The following is a 17,582-nucleotide window of genomic DNA, read 5'->3' on the forward strand; positions in this document are numbered from 1 at the left end:
TAACTTTATGTTTAATACGGATATTCCCTTCACATTCAAAAAATTACATTCCCACTCTTGAGATTAACAATTGCATCACAGAAACTCTCCTGCCGTCATTTGTCCATTAGAGCCATCAAAAGAATCTTGATGACATCAATCAAAAAAGTTTAATTAACTAAATTACCCTCTGTGAGACCTGTGCATCTTTTTTATAATTACCAATATCTTAAAAAAACTTTGATACATGTCCAATCATAGAAAACACATCACCATTTTATTTGCATCTACATTTCATTTGCATGTAACAGATATAGCTGTTGAACAAGGGTAGTTGTTGGAAGCTGCTTATAAAAGGCAAATGAATCTCAATCAAACTCATTGAGAAAAGCAGAGGGACTAAAAAAAAAAAAGAAAGCAAAAAAAGAGGATGCATGAGTTCAATATCTTCATATTCTATTTTCACAAAGTGAACCCAAAGTGCTAATAACAATTAATGCCCATATGGCCAAAAATAAATGAGCATACATAATCTTGTTCCCCTTCACAAAACACATAAGGGGACATCTTCTCAATTTAGAGAAATACATCATGTTGTTATTTTAAACAACTTCTACAACCTATTCGTGTAGAAGTTGTTTAAAAATGTAAAACCTTAATTCATTTCTTGTTCCATCTCAAATGGCATTCTGCATAATTTCCAACCATCTAATACAAATAACAAGAATAAACAAAATTAGCTCTGTAACAAGAATACAATAACAAACAGAGTAACAAGATTACAATTAATTATTAAATAAGCAATACTTGAGTCAAATACCATGCTCAAGACACACTCCATTTACTGGGTTGCACTCTAGGTTGCCCTCCATCCTACAATATCACATTAAATAAAAATATAATGACACTAAATAAGTAATGTTTCAATGCATTCAATAGTCAAGTTCACAATGTATGTGATACTTACATGTTGTCCCCCTACCGCTGTTGAAATAGAACCTCTACCACTTGCATCTCTTCCAGTTGGGATTCCACTACCTGCACCTCCACTACTACTTGTGCAACTGCAACCAGGATCACTTCCTTTAATAAAAACTCCTTTTCCTAGGCTTGAACCTCTTCCACTTTCTTGGCTTATTTCAACCCCACTTGTTTGCCCTATTGTAGAAACACTTGAACCACTAATTGAGCTAGATTTACCCTTTCTCTTCACTTAAGCCCTTTGACAAGTCCTTTTGTTGTGCCCAATTTCTTTGCATATGGCACATTTAACAGTGCATAACCTTCTAGAATCACTAGCTCCAGGGCAACTTCACTAGCTTCCCTTCTCCTACTATTTGGAGACGTACCAGGTAGTCTCTTAAGAACTGGAGGCTTCAAAGCTTCTTCTGGAACTTCATCCCACATACTCTCATCATGTATGGGATGAATAATATCCACATATGCTCCCAAGAACTTATGCCTTTGATAAGCTTGATCACAAAATGTTTCAATGTTCATTCTCCTATGAGATATACAAACAGCTACATGCTTGCAAGGGACTCCAGTAATGTCCCAAACTCTACAACAACAGAACCTACTTAGGAGGTTTACAATGTGTACAGTAACACCTTCCATCACTTAATATTCATCTCCACCAGTAAATGTGATCTTACACATCCTTGATTTGAAGACAACCTCATCTAATTTCTTCCTAATGGTGAGGGTCACCAAATTTTCCCATGTAGCAGCTTTCTCAAATCTTTTATGCAACTTTCCCATTAATTTGGTCCTTATACTTTCCAATATTGTAATGACAGGTTTCCCTCTTACATTTCCAATCCAATTATTAAATAATTCAACTATGTTGCTGGTGATATGGTCACTTTTCAATCTAGGATCAAAGGTGTATCTAGCCCAAACTTTTGGTTTCAAGTCATTTAACCATTTATAGGCTAGTTTTGATAGCTCTTCAATTTGCCACATAGCTATGTTGTAATCCTTCTGAGTGTATACTCTAGCTGTAGCCCAAAATGATCCCCTAAGCTTCAAACCAGGAAATTTTGATTTAAAATTGTTGAACAGGTGTCTACAACACCTCTTGTGAGTTGCTGTAGACATGACTTCCTTCAAGGCAGGTTCAATGCCTTAATACAAAATAAAAGTGAACAAAAGGTTATATTATGAATGCATAAATTCATTAGACAAATTACAAATTAAATTAATTCATTTCAAAGTGAATAAATTTACCTTTTGGTCATCTGACATTATAGTCCATGGCTTGCTTTGAGGACTATCATCAATAATGGTGTGCAAATGGTACAAGAAGAATCTCCAACTTTCCTTGCATTCACACTCTACCACAGCATATGCTAAAAGAAATAGACCATTATCCCTATCCAAGGCCACGATAGCTAGCAAGACTCCACTATAAGGACCCTTCAAATGACACCTATCGACACCTATAAAAGGTCTACAACCATCTTCCCTTTCTGAATTGCTGCAAGTGAGATGAATATCCTCTTGAACATAACTACGTCTAATTTAGGACCAACTCTGTCCCTTTCAATTTTCACCAAACCCCCTGGGTTAGTCTTCATTATTTCATTTGCATACTTCGGCAACATACTATATGATGCAACATGATTACCCTCAATTGCTTCCAATGCCTTCCTCTTCCCCCCAAATATTAACACAAATAGATCCATCAACTTCCCATTTACATTATGTTGTTTCCAAATCAACCCTTAAATGCTTAGTATATATCTAAGGAATATGATGCCTCAACATAAACAACATCTTCAATCTTTAACATGCGTATTCATTAAACATCAAACGATTTACAAAGGTATAGTTAGTATTGGTTAAGTTGGTTTGAGTGTCTATGGTGAAAGACCGAAAACACACGCGGAGGAGGTACCATGTGCCTTCCGGTTAGCAACTGGTAAAGTACGGATTGGTAGTGCTTGTTATGCCTTCTTGTAGACACCAACCTAGAGATTACCTAAGTCATATTTACCGTTCATTTGAACTACATTGAAATTATTTAATTGTTAAATTCTCAAAATTGCATTGTGCACAAAAGTTTCAAAAGATAGAGATATATGTTTTTGAATATGGCATGGCATATGAATTCATCTCAAGAGATTGTATAAAATATATATATTTTGTTAAGATTTTCTTACTGGGCTTTGTGCTCACCCCTATGGGATTTTGTACAGGAAAAAATGTGGTGATCCCACCGAGTTGGAGGCGTGGAATATATTTTGAGAGCACAAGGCTCTTTTCTTTTGTTGTAATTATTTTTTTGACAAGCTAGTGGCTTTATATGTATGAGTTCGAAAACCACTTTTGTGTAACCAGGCTTAAACCTTGGAATTTGTTGCCCTTGTAGGCATTAATTTGCACTTGGTTTATTGTGCCACGTGCGATAGATTCATATTCTAGGAATGTTGAATATATACTCGCATGTTTACCAACATATTTACCCTAAAACAAATCCAAAATGATCTTGTTTCACAAACAATTTTCTTTCTAAAAAAAATACTTTTCCAATGCAAGATTCAAAATCAATTGCAACCATGATAAAATGGAATAACGATGCAAAATGTACAAAGCATTAATATAGTCCATTTTCAATTTTACCACACAATTGTGATCAAATTCCCACATCCCTTGTCATTATAACATCATAATACACTTACAAGAGATAAAATAATACAATATCAACCTTCATGCATTTTTCATATATTAATCATCGTTTTTAGCATTTGGTCTTTCCAAAACAACAACAACAAGCTATTTCTCAAGCTTCCCAAATCAACAATTTCTCATTTTCTCAAGAAATTTTTTCATTTAATACGGCTATGGAATTTTCCTCCATCATTTACGTACATAACAAATTATCAAGCATCAATTTCACAATATCTCAACTTTTTTTCAAAATCTCCAAATTGTAGGGTTTCTATCAAAATAAGGTTTTTGTTCCATTTTTGAAAAGATTTTTCCAAAACAACACCCACACCTTAAAACATAACTCATATTCTCAAAAGTTTTGGAAGAATCAGAAAAAATCCACTCATACAATCATCTAGGGTTCAACAACCCAAAATCATGATCCAAACATGATGAAATACTCAAAACATGCATAAAATTGTAAAATATATATATATAACTCAACGATTATACCTACCTTAAGCTTGGGAGATGAAGAGGAAGAAAACCCTAGATCTCAAGGTTGACAAAAACTCGATCCAATCGGCTATAAACGTAACCCTCGTCGCCCTCTTCGATTTGGTATAAATTTTAGAGAGAAGTTGGATTTGGGTGTGTTGGTAGAGAGAAGGGAGAGAAAATATGAGTGAAAAATCTGTATAAACACATTTTTGGCATCAATTTTGAGGAAAATAGCACGAAATTCAAGACAGATGCGCCGAAATCTGCACGAGCAGTTTCAATTCCGCACGAGCAAAAATTTTTGCCTACAAGCGGTTTGCTCCAGAGAGTTACCCAAAAAAATCCACTAAAATTTGCTTGAGCGGTTTTCTGCACAGAAAACTCAGAAAACGCTGAAAAACTCTGTAAAGATCCACTTGGGCGGTTTTCAAATCCGCACAAGCAATTTTGCCCAGAAACTCATAATTGATTTGCAACCCAAGACAAGTTCAAAAGCCCAAAACTCAAAATTTTCAACCCGAAAAAGTTACGAGAGGTTAAGTAAGAGTAGAAAAGAAATCTCAACGACTTGATATGGTAAACAAAACACCAAAGTAATACACACTACTCTATTACACAATACTATACAATTCCAAGACGTGGGACATTACATAACCCATTCAAACTCCACTCGCCACCCGTCTCTGCCATCCTCAACTTCAGTAATTTTTCTCGCCCTTGTCTGCCCTTCCACAGTTCATCCCTTCCATTGTCGTCCCTCCTCTAGCCTCTTTTAATTGCTCTCTGTCCCTCTACACCACCCTACAGCCCCAACCCTTACGATCAAGAGACAGAGAGAGAGAGAGAACAAGAAGAAAAAGAAGAAAAAAATAAAATAAAATAAAATAAGGGGAAGGGTTGGGGGTCATAGTGGTGCTTACATATTTCTCTAATTTGATTATATTTTTAAAAACTTCTATAAAAATGCTTAGATTTTTTCTTGGTTAAATATTGAAGAATTTAAACAAGGGTTACATAGGTAAAAGGCACTATGAAAATGATACAAGATTTCACTTAGCTTATTCTTGTGAAATATTTCCTAAATCCCTATAATATATATATATATATATATATATTATGCTTATTTCATCTTATCATTTTCTATTGTTGAGTAATAGGATTAATTGATGTAAATTTTTTTTTTTTTTTTTTCTGAGATATCGTTAGTATGTTAGTATAGTTAGATTACAACTGAAAGACCGCCGTTACTCCATCAACTCGAGCCCTTGACCTCACACTCACTACACCCTAAGGTGTAACTACTAGACCATTGGACCACACCGCAATGTCAATTGAAGTAAGTTTGCTTAGAAGAATTTTTTTAAAGTTTGCTTAGAAGAAAAAGTAGGGAAAACTTATCAGATATAGTAACTTCGATTAATAGCTTGTATGAACAATCAAACTTTAGTGTGCTAAACTTAAAAGGATCTTTGAAGGAATAGATTTTGCAAGTCAATTAAAAGTGCAAGCAAACCTAATTAATAAAATTTTCATTGAAAAGAGCTGTGAATAGAATATACAGAACATAGATAAGAAAGAAAAAAAAAAAATATTGAAGAATTTAAACAAGGGTTACGTAGCACAAAAAATGTTGAAGAATTTTGGTTAAATATTGAAGAATTTAAACAAGGTTACGTAGGTAAAGGCACTATGAAAATAATATAAGATGTCACTTAGCTTATTCTTGTGAAATATTTCCTAAATCCCAAAAAAAAAAAAAAAATACATATTTCATCTTATCATTTTCTATTTTCATCTTATCATTTTCTATTTTTGGGTAATAGGATTAATTGATGTAAGTTTGCTTAGAAGAAAGAGTATGGAAAACTTATAAGATATAGTAACTTCAATTGATAGCTTGCATGAACAAGGGAGAAATTTACAATGTGCACATTTTTAAATGGTGTATATTGTAAAAAAGTTATTATTTTTTATGATGAATGTTATAATTGTTTGTGATGTGTGTTATGATAATTTGTAGTAACGTTATAAATAGCAAATTTATGATGTACACCCTAAAGTTATGAATGATAATGTTATGACATTTTATGAATTTTGTTATAACACTTCGAAATTTTATTATGAAATTTTTCAGTGAAAAAAAAAATGTTAAGACTTTTATAATGAAAAAATTATAACATTTTGGATTTAAGGGTGCATATTGTAACATGTCCCACGAACAATCAAACTTTAGTGTACTAATTACATTGTCACAACTAATTACAAAAACTTAAAAGGATCTTTGAAGGAATTGATTTTGCAAGTCAATTAAAAGTGCAAACAAACCTAATTAAAAAAAAATTCATTGAAAAGAGCTATGTTTCGTGCACAAAACATAAATAAATAGCATATACAAAACATAGATAAGAAAGAAAAAAATATTACATCAGTGCACTTTTGCAAAAAAAAATTACAAATAAATGAAAAAAAAATTATAAATATTAATAACTAAAATTATAAAGTTTTTCATGAATATGTAAAAAAAAAAATTAAAGATGCCACTGGGGTGTAATTTCCCTAATAAGAAACAAAGCCTACAGCTTTATGAGACCCACACCCTCATCTTTGTTCTGTGCATATTTCTAATACATATTTTTTGTGCACATAATTTTTTTCCCATTAAAAAAAATGACATGTAAATCTAATCATTATACTTGTTAATGAGCCTAAACTTTTTTGCTTTCAAATTCCTAATGCAAAATTACTAAAGTGAATAATCACTACAACATATAAGTCGGGACCAAACTTTTTTAATCTCTGAAAGTAAAAAGTTTATTGCAAAGCAATTAAAATATTTCGTTCCTGAGAAGTAATTTTATCCTTAAATTTTTTAATTTAAGTTGTTTTACTAATTATTATCTTTTCAATCCTAACAAAATCCAATTTTATTAGTCAATTGGTCATATTGGGGAAAAAAAACAGTGCAAAAAAAAATAATAATTCAAAACTGATACAATTATTGAACACCTCGACTAGTTAATTAGTTATGATTATGATTGAATTGAAGCATTGAATAACACACTACAAAAACTGTGATTTCAAAACCAAAACAATAATTGAATAAATAAAGATATTACATGAAGAAAGACATATATACCCTATACCTATAGGCATTGCTGGTAAGAGGTCTTCTTCATTTGATTATAACTTCACATACAAATGTACCATTCTTTCTTATGCTTAATCACACTCCTACCCACCTTTTTAATTGCTTTTTGTTTTTTTTTTTACCTACTTTTTTCCAATTTTGACTCAAAATATATTATTTTTTAGATTTTTCTAAATTAGAAAATACACAAATAGGTTATAGTTTTTTCTTTTTTATTTAGTTTCTTTTCATCTTTAGTACGCTTTTTCCAATTATTTTATTTTTTTAATAATTTTCAGGATTGTCTAATCTAGATAGATCCAAAAAGATTTTGACATAATTTTTAAAAAATCCAATACAGACAAAAATAAACCGAAAAACAACCAGTTAATAAGCTAAACAAAATATCAATTAATAAGTTGGTGTTTAAGTAACCCTTTTACGCTCCGTTTGTTTTAATAGAATTTTTTTTTATATAGTGTTTTGGTGCGGTGTGGTGTGGTGGTAGCGGTAGCGGTAGCAGTGGCAACAACGATGATAGTGGCAATGGTATTGTGATAGCAATTTTAGTTCGATATCTTTTAAAAGTAAAAACATATTCTATGTAAATATGTTTATTTTTCTTAATCAATCTTCATTGACTTTCCATTTCTATCATATCAAATGTTAAAAAAAATTTATCATTAAAAGAAAATTTTCATCTAAACACATATAAAGTCTTAATTAGAATTATCTTGACCCATCAACATTCTACCTCATGCTTGCACTGCTGGTGAGCCGTCCCATCATGATTTATTTAGTCTTCTAAAAGAAATTTGTTGTGAATAAGCAAGCATGCCAAAAAATTCTTAGCAAATCCCTTGGAACTATTCCAAATGTCTTAGCGTCTGGGACTGTCTATGTTATCAAATTCAAAAGAGAATATGACTTTTGATTATTCTAAGGTAGTAGTTATTTATTTTAGACTCATTTGGCAGCAACTTTCAAATTATGAATTTATTTGTGGATAACATCTCCATCTTAAAAGATTTTGTTTGATTTATCAATTAGTTGTGTGTTAATCTTATACTAATGACACACATAATTAATTTGTCTAAAATATAGAAAAAAATGTAAGAGAAATTAATTGTATATACTTAGAATGGTAGATTATATGAATATAAATTGATCCATAAGATAATTTCTGCCTACCCTCAAATGCATATGCACAAGTCATGCCTATGTGATATAGACTTTGTCTTTTAGAGTTTAAAATGTGTAAAATATTTTAATTTGTATTATAAATAATTATTTTTAATATAATTTATATTTTTTAAACTTATTAGTATCTATCAAATAAGATTAATATTAAATATAAAATTATGTAAATAGAAAAACATATGTAATTTTTTGGTGGAGCTACTATATGGACTATTATTAAGTAGTAGTTTTTCTTAAGTTGCTTCATTAATTTTTTGACAATGTTTATTTTGCCTAATTTTTTCTTCCATCCGACTGTTGCACTTGGTTATATTTACCACAGTGGAGCTGATGGTTGGCAATGGGGTAACTAACTATAGGGTTGGTCGGAGATAATCGCTATAGTTAGTGGTCACATCAAAAAAGAACCAAAGACGGTGAGGATGCTAGAAATGGTGATTGACAATGGATGAGGTGTGAGTAACAATGAAATGAAAACGTACAAATTTGTTTTTGTTTCTAATTACAAAAAAATAATAATAATAATAAGAGCGGGGCCGGCCTTGAGAATTCAGGACCCTAGGCGAGCTTCTAAGTTTGGGCCCCTTCCCTTGTACATATGCCCAAAAAAAAAAAAAAAATTTGCTAGTGGCCACTCAAGTTTGCTTGAGTAAATTTGGGCCCTTTGTTTGTTTTTTCAATTGGACTAATTTTTTTATTTGTTTTTAATATAGGGCTGCAACATGTTTTTATTTGAGCTGTTTTATTTTGGAGGATTTCTATTTTAGTGGGTTGTTTTGTTTTTGAGGACTTCTAACAATAATTGGACTTTATTTAAAACTTGATAGTATAATGGATCTTCAAAATTTGAGATCCTATTTTTGACCAAATTTTGGGGACCCTAGGCACAGGCCTTACTCGCCTTAGTCCAGGGCGGACCCTGAATAAGAGAAACACCCAAGAAACTAAAATGCTATTAATCGAGCCTTATTGGTAAGACTAGCAATGAAAACCATATAATTGTGTTTTTTTTTTTTTTTTATCCGGATTCATGCCCAAATTTTGAAGGCCCAAACAAAATACTTAAATAAACAGACTAAAAACGGATCTTGGGCCAAAATCGAAGGCCATCAGCAGCAGCCCAATAAATCCGGCCCAGGAGTTCTAATCTCAAAAACTAAAATATATTATAATAAATCTCTTTAAATTATGATTCATTTATATTTTGCCTCTATAAATTCTAAAACTTAACAATTAGTCACCTTATTATAATGTTAAAATACAAATGCCAAGGGTTTGACTTAACGAGAGAAGAAAGCAACTAAGAGAGTTTTATCTAAGAAGTCGCATCTTCAAATCTCACAAAGCAACTCCTCAAGTTTGCACGGCCGTTAATTTACAAAAATAATAATAATAATTTAATAAATGTGTCATATTATATGGTCGAATTAAACATAAATGGCTCATATTTTAAAGGGTTATTATGTAATTTAACCCAAAAAAATGATAAATTAGGAGAAATTCTACTTACATTACTATTTTAACTCCTCACATTCTTAAAATTTATTTATTTTTTATTTTAAAATTTCTATAACTCTTTTATTACTCCTATTTCTAACATATTCCTTTATTACACCCAAAACCTAAAAACCCTAATATCTACCACCATTACCTCTGACCACCATCTTACCATTGCAGCCACCACCCCCTTCGTCGCCTTACCGTCGCGACCATCACCACCATCACAATCACCACATTCACCAATGACCACATTTCCTTCCACCTTCAACCACCTCAGCCGTTTTCTTCCCCCCTCCCACTTTCTTTTCTTCATCTTTTGTACTTCTTCTTCATCTGATCACTATAGCCATCTTTTTCTTCTTCTTCTTCTTCTTCTTCTTCTTTCGGTCATCATGTAGCCCTTCACCATTGCAGCCACTATCTCTCCGCCGCCCTACTATACTATGACAATCACCATCGCTACAGCCACTTTCACAATCCCTCACTGCCACAACCTAGGGTTTTTTTCTTTCTCTATTGCTCGATTTTCTCAGTGGTAGTTCAGGTGGGTCTAGTTTGTGGTGAGGCTAGGATTGAGAAGCTTGACGGGAGAAAGGAGTGCAAAGCGTGACTAGGTTGCGATAGAGCAATGGTGAGACACGACGGAAGATGAGAGAGAATAGAACGAAAGTGGAATTTGGCGTGCAGGTGGCAGAAGAAACAAATGGGTCACTGGGGCAGTGGCAATGGTGGTGTCTGAAGAAGAAAGGGGTGGTAATTAGGCTATAAGGCAGCTCCGGCAGTGAGTAGTGGCTACGACGATGAAGATGGTGGTTAGAGGTGATAATAAAAGAGAATTAGGGTTAGGGTTAAGGTTTTTTAGGCTTTAGATGTAAGGATAAGAAGAACGGTTAGGGATGAGGGTACTAAAAGAATTATAAATAAATAAATAAATAAAAATGATGTAAGTAGGTAAAGTATTAGTGTAAGTAAAATTTCCATCAAATTAGACCCTGCCTGTTTTATGTTTGATCATTTTTCCAATTTGATTTTTAAAGTTTGTTTTTTCTCACTTTAACCCTTCATTTTCAAGGTTTTTTTTTTTAAAAAAAAATTTACTGTTAAAGCTAATTTTTGTTAAAAATTAGATAATTCATATATCAAATATAAACTTAAATCTTAATATAATAATATATTTTTTATGTTATGTAATAGTTATTAAGGCAAATTACCTACACCTCACTTGAAGTTTAGCTAAATTATAGATTCCCCTTTAAGATTTCAGAAATTACATCCCGGCTCCCAAGGTTAGTATTCGCATAACAATTTAACCCCTACCGTTAACTAAATATTAAGAATGGTTAGCTGACATCACCAAAATATAAATTGATGGACGATATTGCCCATGCTGAAATTCCTTTGATAAATCAATAAAATTTACAAAAGAATTACGTTAGATGGAAAAAAAAAATTAAGTTGTTGGAATCATGTTTGATTTGTTGTTTAGAAAAAAAAAATCATAATTTAAAAAAAAAATAAAAGCTAATTTAATAAAAATAAATATGAAAAAATATATTTAACTTGTAAAAATTATTTCTAACTGTTCAAAAGATAAAATTATATAAAAACAATATTTATTTTTTATTTTTTATTTCTTAAACAAATTAATTTTAATTAATCGCTAATATTCAATTTTCGTTACTAAAAATATAATAATTACACTTTTTGTAACAAAAATATTTGGTCCCCCAAAAATAATTTTGGCCCTAAATTTTGGCCTCTAAAACTTTAATTTTTTGAAGTGTGATAAGTGTTTTTCCATTTAAATTTTACATTTCATAACTTGTTTAAAAACGATAATTTAGCTAAACTTCAGGGAAAAACTTGTAATTTAGCTAAATCTCAGGAGAATCTGTAATTTAACTGGGGATATAGGTAATTTGTCCTTATTTGTCAAAAGGATATTTTAGTCAATTTATGATATCTGTTAATGACATTAATTATGATGGAGTGAGATGTAATTTTTGAAATCTCAAGAGAAAATTTGTAATTTTGTTAAACCTCGTGGGAGGTGTAGGTAATTTGCCTTAGTTATTATGATATTTTTTGTTTAATTTTGAATCGAAATTATGTATAAGAGCAAATTAAGAAAAATTTAAAATATAAAAGACCAAAATTAAATTTAAAAAAAAAAAACTTTAAAAGCTAAAATAAAAAAGTGACGGGAAAATTGCAATTTACCTCCCCCAAAAAAAAAAAAAAAATCTCCCCAAAACTTCGTACTTCGCTTAAACCCTCTCTCTCCCTCTCTCTGTTTTCTGTATTTTCTCTCTCTAAAATCTCTGTTGAGTGCTCGGTTTTTAGCTTCGGATGAAGGTTTTTAGGTCGAATCGTGCACTGAATCTGAATAGATGTTGCTGTGGCTTTGGTTTAGGAAAAGCTCTGGTGTACTCGACCACATCAACCGTATCTGCGCCTGCAAAACCAAGGGACTCTTTGTACCGTCGGATTTCGCCTCTGGGACAACCAACGGTGTCGATCGTTCCGGTGCTGGATCGGTGGATCGAAGAAGGAAGAAATGTGAGTAAAGAACAGCTTCAACACATCGTCAAGGAGTTGAGACGTTACAGTCGATTCAGGCACGCTCTTGAGGTCTATCTCACCCTCTTCTTCATTCTCTTCTGTTTATGTTTCATTTTCACTTCTTTAATTTTTTTTATATTTTATTCGCTAATTTTAGTTTTTTTGGTGGGAAAATAATAAATAAATCAATAAATCAAGGTTTGTGTCTGAATTTTTAATTTTATCACTTTAAATTTTAAAATCTAAATTATTTATCTATATTTGTTATGTAAAACTGATTTAAAAAAAATGATATTCTAGTCATTATTGTAAAATGTCTAAAAAAAGAAAAATTTATTGTTGAGGTTAATAATTAAAATATATATATTTTTCACAAATCAAAAAGACTAAGGTTTAAATTGATAAATAGGTTTTTTGTTTTTTTTTTAATTTTCCCACTTTTTTTTTTTTTTGGAAAACGGGAAAGGAAAATGTTTGGTAGCTCAAATTTTTGTGGCTCAAATGGTTCAAATCTGTCAAAACGACGTCGTTTTACACTCAAAATCTGTCAAAACGACATCGTTTTGACAAATTTGAGCCATTTGAGCCGTAAAAATTTGAGCTACCTAGCATTGTCGAACAGGAAATTACAGTAAACCCCTTGAACTGAGGTCTGTTTGCCCTTTACCACCCAAATGGGAAAGAAAAATGGAGAAAAGACATGTTTGATTACAGATAAAATTGTTTTATTACGCTGTGTTTGGTTAGAGGATTTGAGGAGGCATTTGGAAAAGGAATGGAAAAAGTTAGGTGAAATGTGAATAAAATACACCTATATTTCACTTAGTTTCACACCCCTTTTCCCTTTTCCTTTCCAAATCCCTCCCCAAATCCCCCAACCAAACACAACATAAAGGAAACACAACAGCCCATTTGGTAGCACTTATTAGCTTAACAAAAATTAAGGGTTTTGCTAACAAGCTCCCATGGAACACAAAATCAAGACAAAAAAAAAGAGAAACACGAGACCCTTTTTAATGAATTCAATAGATTTTTTTATTAAATTGTATGTACTTTTTAACTTTTCATTCATTTTCAATGCACTTTTTACAACAATCCCAAACAATGCCCCAGGAATGCTCTTTAACATCTTTCAAAAATTAAAATAAGTTGTAGATATGTTTGGAATAATTTTGATAATCTGTCAAAAAGTGGAACCTATTTGGTTAAAATAAGTTGCCATAAGCTTTTTCCTTGTGCAAATATCATTGTCCTCAAAAGTTATTAAAACAAAAGAGATTGGCTTTTTTGTCGTACTCAAGTTGAGTATTAAAAAAAAAAAATTGTAGCTTAAGAAAATTTTATTATTTTAATCAAATAAGTTATAATGTAAAATTGCGACCGAAAAAAAAAAAAAAAAAAAAGTTTTCTCATAAGTGCTATAATCATAAAAATACTCAAGTAAGTCAATGGGTATAAAGTATCCCTTGGAGCAGTTTTTTTTATATGATTGCAAATCTTAGGGTTTTCTTGATGAGAGCTAGGCAACTGAATGCTTGTAAACTAAATTTTGTTGGTTGTGGATTTGGTATCCTTATCATGTAATGATCTAAATCTTGTTTCTTCATTTTGCGTTTGTTTTTTTATTTTTTTTTCTTTTTTAGTTTCATTATTGATCCTATGTTTGGGTGCAACAACTTCTTCGTATATTTGAAGTTGTAGAAACTAAATTCCTAACCGGTCTCAACTATATCTCAAACTTGGTGCCAAGGCATCAGATATCCCTGAGCGTTTCCCTTATATTGCTTTGCCATCTCACATGCTCCATGTTTTGTCACACCCTTGGCTGATGTATGGGGTATTTTGGGTGTAACCTCCTAGTATTAAATCCTTCTCTGTTGGTAGCAACTATGATAATGCTCCGATTTATGTTATTTGAGAAGTAAAAATATAACTTAGGATGGTCTTTCGTCTGTGTCCATCAATTTTAATGATCTTTATTCGCTGAAATTTAATATTTTCATATACTCAGAATTCCAATAGCTGAATCTTTATTTCCTTTCACTTTCAGGTATCTCAATGGATGAGTGACAAAAGGTGTTTTGAACTCTCGTTTGGTGACATTGCTGTCCGGCTGGACTTGATCTCAAAAGTTCATGGAACAGAACAAGCAGAAAATTATTTCAATAATATTCCAAAAAAATTGAAAATCATAGGGGCTTATGGTGCCCTCCTCAACTGCTATGCCCGAGAGAAATCTGTGGAAAAAGCGGAGGCCATCATGCAGAAGATGAAGGAGTTGGGATTGTCTAGGGCGACATTGACCTACAATATTATGCTAAATCTCTATCGTCAGACGGAAAACCATGATAAATTAGATGCTCTGATACACGAAATGGAAGAAAAGGATATCCAATACGATAAGTTTACCTTCAGCATTCTGCTGACTACATACACAGACACCTCTAACGTTGAAGGAATGGACAGGATATTGCAGAGGATGGAATCTGATCCAAAGGTTGTCTTGGATTGGAATGCTTATTCAATTGTGGCAAATGGGTTTTTGAAAGCTGGGCTTACAGAGAAGGCTTTGGCAATGCTGACAAAATCTGAGAGTCTCATCTTAACTACCAAAAGGCGGAGGAGTATGGCTTTTGATTACCTTGTGACACAATATGCAGCAATAGGGAAGAAAGACAACGTGTTACGACTTTGGGAACTCCACAAGAAGACAGAAAAGATATACAACAAGAGCTATATAAGCATGATAACCTCACTATTGAAGTTCGATGACATAGCAGGTGCTGAGAAGATCTTTGAGGAGTGGGAATCCAGTGAATTGAGTTACGATTTCCGGGTTCCAAACTTTTTGATTGGTGCATATTGCAGAAAGGGTCTTGTGGAGAAGGCTGAAGCTTTTATAAATAGGGCAAAAATGAGAGGGGGCAATCCGCTCCCACTTACATGGTACTTCTTGGCTACAGGATATGTTAAAGATAATCAAATTGCAAAGGCAGTCGAAGCAATGAAGGTAGCGGTCTCAACTTGTGAGCCACGACTGAAGGTAAGCAAGCCCACTTTAGCTGCTTGTCTGGAGTACTTGAAAGAGAAGGGCGATGTTGAGGAAGTGGTGGAATTTTTAAGGTTACTCCTGGCCAAGGGTGTTGTCTCAGCTGATATTCATGAAAAATTGTTAAATTATATGAAAAATGCAAAATCATTTTCGCAAGCTCTTAGTTTAATGGAAGAGGATGCTTTGGCTGGGGCTGGAGAAACAACAAAAATTTCGGAGGAGAAGCAAATGGATGCTTGGGTTGCAGATGGAGAAATATATGGGATTACAGAGCTGAAATAGAATTGTTGCAAAAAAATACTTGGAAATTGCTAAATCTTCCGAACTTCAATGTGTTGTTGGGACAAGTCATACTGTTAGTAATGGAGTTTTGTTCATCAGACATGCAAAGCACTTTTTGTTCTCTTAAACATTTTTGTATATATTTTTGCATGTCTGTGTGTGTGGGTGTTTGAGGTTTAGCTATATTCACAAGTTTTCTAGGTACAATACCCTCTCGAGTGTTCTTATCAATTTTCAACAGTAAAAGTAGGTTTGAGTCATTTGACCCAAGTCGAATGCGTTGATGTCTGTATCGTTCTTGTGATTCATAGGCATTGAGATTTTTTTGGGGTGGTGAGTGTTTCCGTCCAGAAATTGTCTAATTGGCCCCTGGTGAATCAAGCATAACAAGATTACAACCTACTGAAGAAGTTATAAACTTTGAATGTATCCTAATCCCTCAACCCCGCTGATTGCGCTTAGGTTTGAGTCTAGGAAATTATCGGTCACTTCACCAGTTTTGAAGGGGATTCACTTGCGGTTGGTAAAATCTCACACTTGAATTTACCACATTTATGGTTACATTGTTGAGCTTGATGAGGGAAAGTTGAATGAGCTGAAGATGGTATATAGAAGAAGAATTTAATGTTATTCCTAGGATCAACTTCATCTCTTTGCATTGTTCATAGAAATTTTATTTGTATCACATACAAAAATTCCATATAGAATGGCATGGCTGTTTATGATCCTTTCATTTCTAATCAAATTACTTACTAGTATACTTTATAATTACAAGTATGTCACTGTCCTTTTGGATGCACTTTATATATATATAAATTATATTTGGAAATTATTTTTCTACCTGAAATTAATAATTTAAGAGTTAATTTCATTTTTATTTCCTAATCTAATGTCATTTTTTTCTATTTCATCACTAAATTATAAATTTTATCTATTTAGTTCTTAAAATTTTCATATAATTTAATTAAAAACCATTTGTAGAAAAAGTAAAAAAAATTCAAAAAAAAAATCCCAAAATTGTTTTTGCCTCTCCTTTTTTTTTGGGGGGGGGGGGGGTCTTTTTGAACAAAATTTCAACTTTTAAAAAAATAAATTTGATTCGTCTAACTGAGTAAAACTTAAGTATAAAAAAATTTAAAATTTAAAACAAAAGAATTTACTAAAGTGAATATAAAAAATCAACTTAGTTTTTTGTACGTTATTTTATAAAAAAATAATAAAAAGTTTTAAAAATCAATTATCATACAAGTTCTAAATATTAGCTTTTGATTCTCCAAATTCAACCTCCATAGCCTAATTTGTTGCAATTTAAATGAATTAATTATAATTATAATTTATTTTAGGACAAATTACCTACACCTCCCTTGAGATTTAACAAAATTACAAAATCCTGAATTTCAAAAATTACATCCCGCCCCATCGCAATTAACGGTGTTAACGGATAGGGTGATTCTACTTATACCACTGCTTTACCTCTTTACACCCTTCATATGAAATTTTTTTTCTTCTAATTTTATCCATGTGTGAAATTACTTTTAAGGACAAAACACTAAAATTAAATATATTTTATTATCTCCTTACACCCCTTGGTCTTCAATCGCTACTCCTCTTTTTCCTTTCTCAACTTTTCTTTTCTCTTACACATCTCTTTTCAAAAAGTGAGAATCAAGTGTTTTGATCATCAAAGAAAGCAATGGATGAAGAAACGGTGGTGAAGAATCATTA

General features: G+C 32.1%; 2 protein-coding genes across 2 annotated transcripts; one reads left to right on the forward strand and one right to left on the reverse strand.

The window, feature by feature from the left end:
• Window positions 1–1,599: 1,599 nt before the first annotated feature.
• LOC145803681 (uncharacterized) lies at window positions 1,600–2,666 on the reverse strand. The gene is made up of 3 exons (XM_082896995.1): window positions 2,575–2,666; window positions 2,209–2,458; window positions 1,600–2,004 (listed from the first exon to the last, which is right to left on the reverse strand). Exons 1-3 carry the CDS (start codon window positions 2,664–2,666, stop codon window positions 1,600–1,602), a joined length of 747 nt encoding a protein of 248 aa, XP_082753121.1.
• A 9,468-nt stretch (window positions 2,667–12,134) lies between these two features.
• LOC114302313 (pentatricopeptide repeat-containing protein At2g20710, mitochondrial) lies at window positions 12,135–16,127 on the forward strand. Its single transcript, XM_028247318.2, has 2 exons — window positions 12,135–12,592; window positions 14,574–16,127. The coding sequence occupies exons 1-2, from the start codon at window positions 12,311–12,313 to the stop codon at window positions 15,855–15,857; spliced, it is 1,566 nt and encodes a 521-aa protein (XP_028103119.1). The 5' UTR covers window positions 12,135–12,310; the 3' UTR covers window positions 15,858–16,127.
• The last annotated feature ends 1,455 nt before the right edge of the window (window positions 16,128–17,582 follow it).

This window comes from Camellia sinensis, chromosome 12 (assembly GCF_055761805.1).
Source record: "Camellia sinensis isolate YWXY chromosome 12, ASM5576180v1, whole genome shotgun sequence".
Lineage (NCBI taxonomy): Eukaryota > Viridiplantae > Streptophyta > Magnoliopsida > Ericales > Theaceae > Camellia > Camellia sinensis.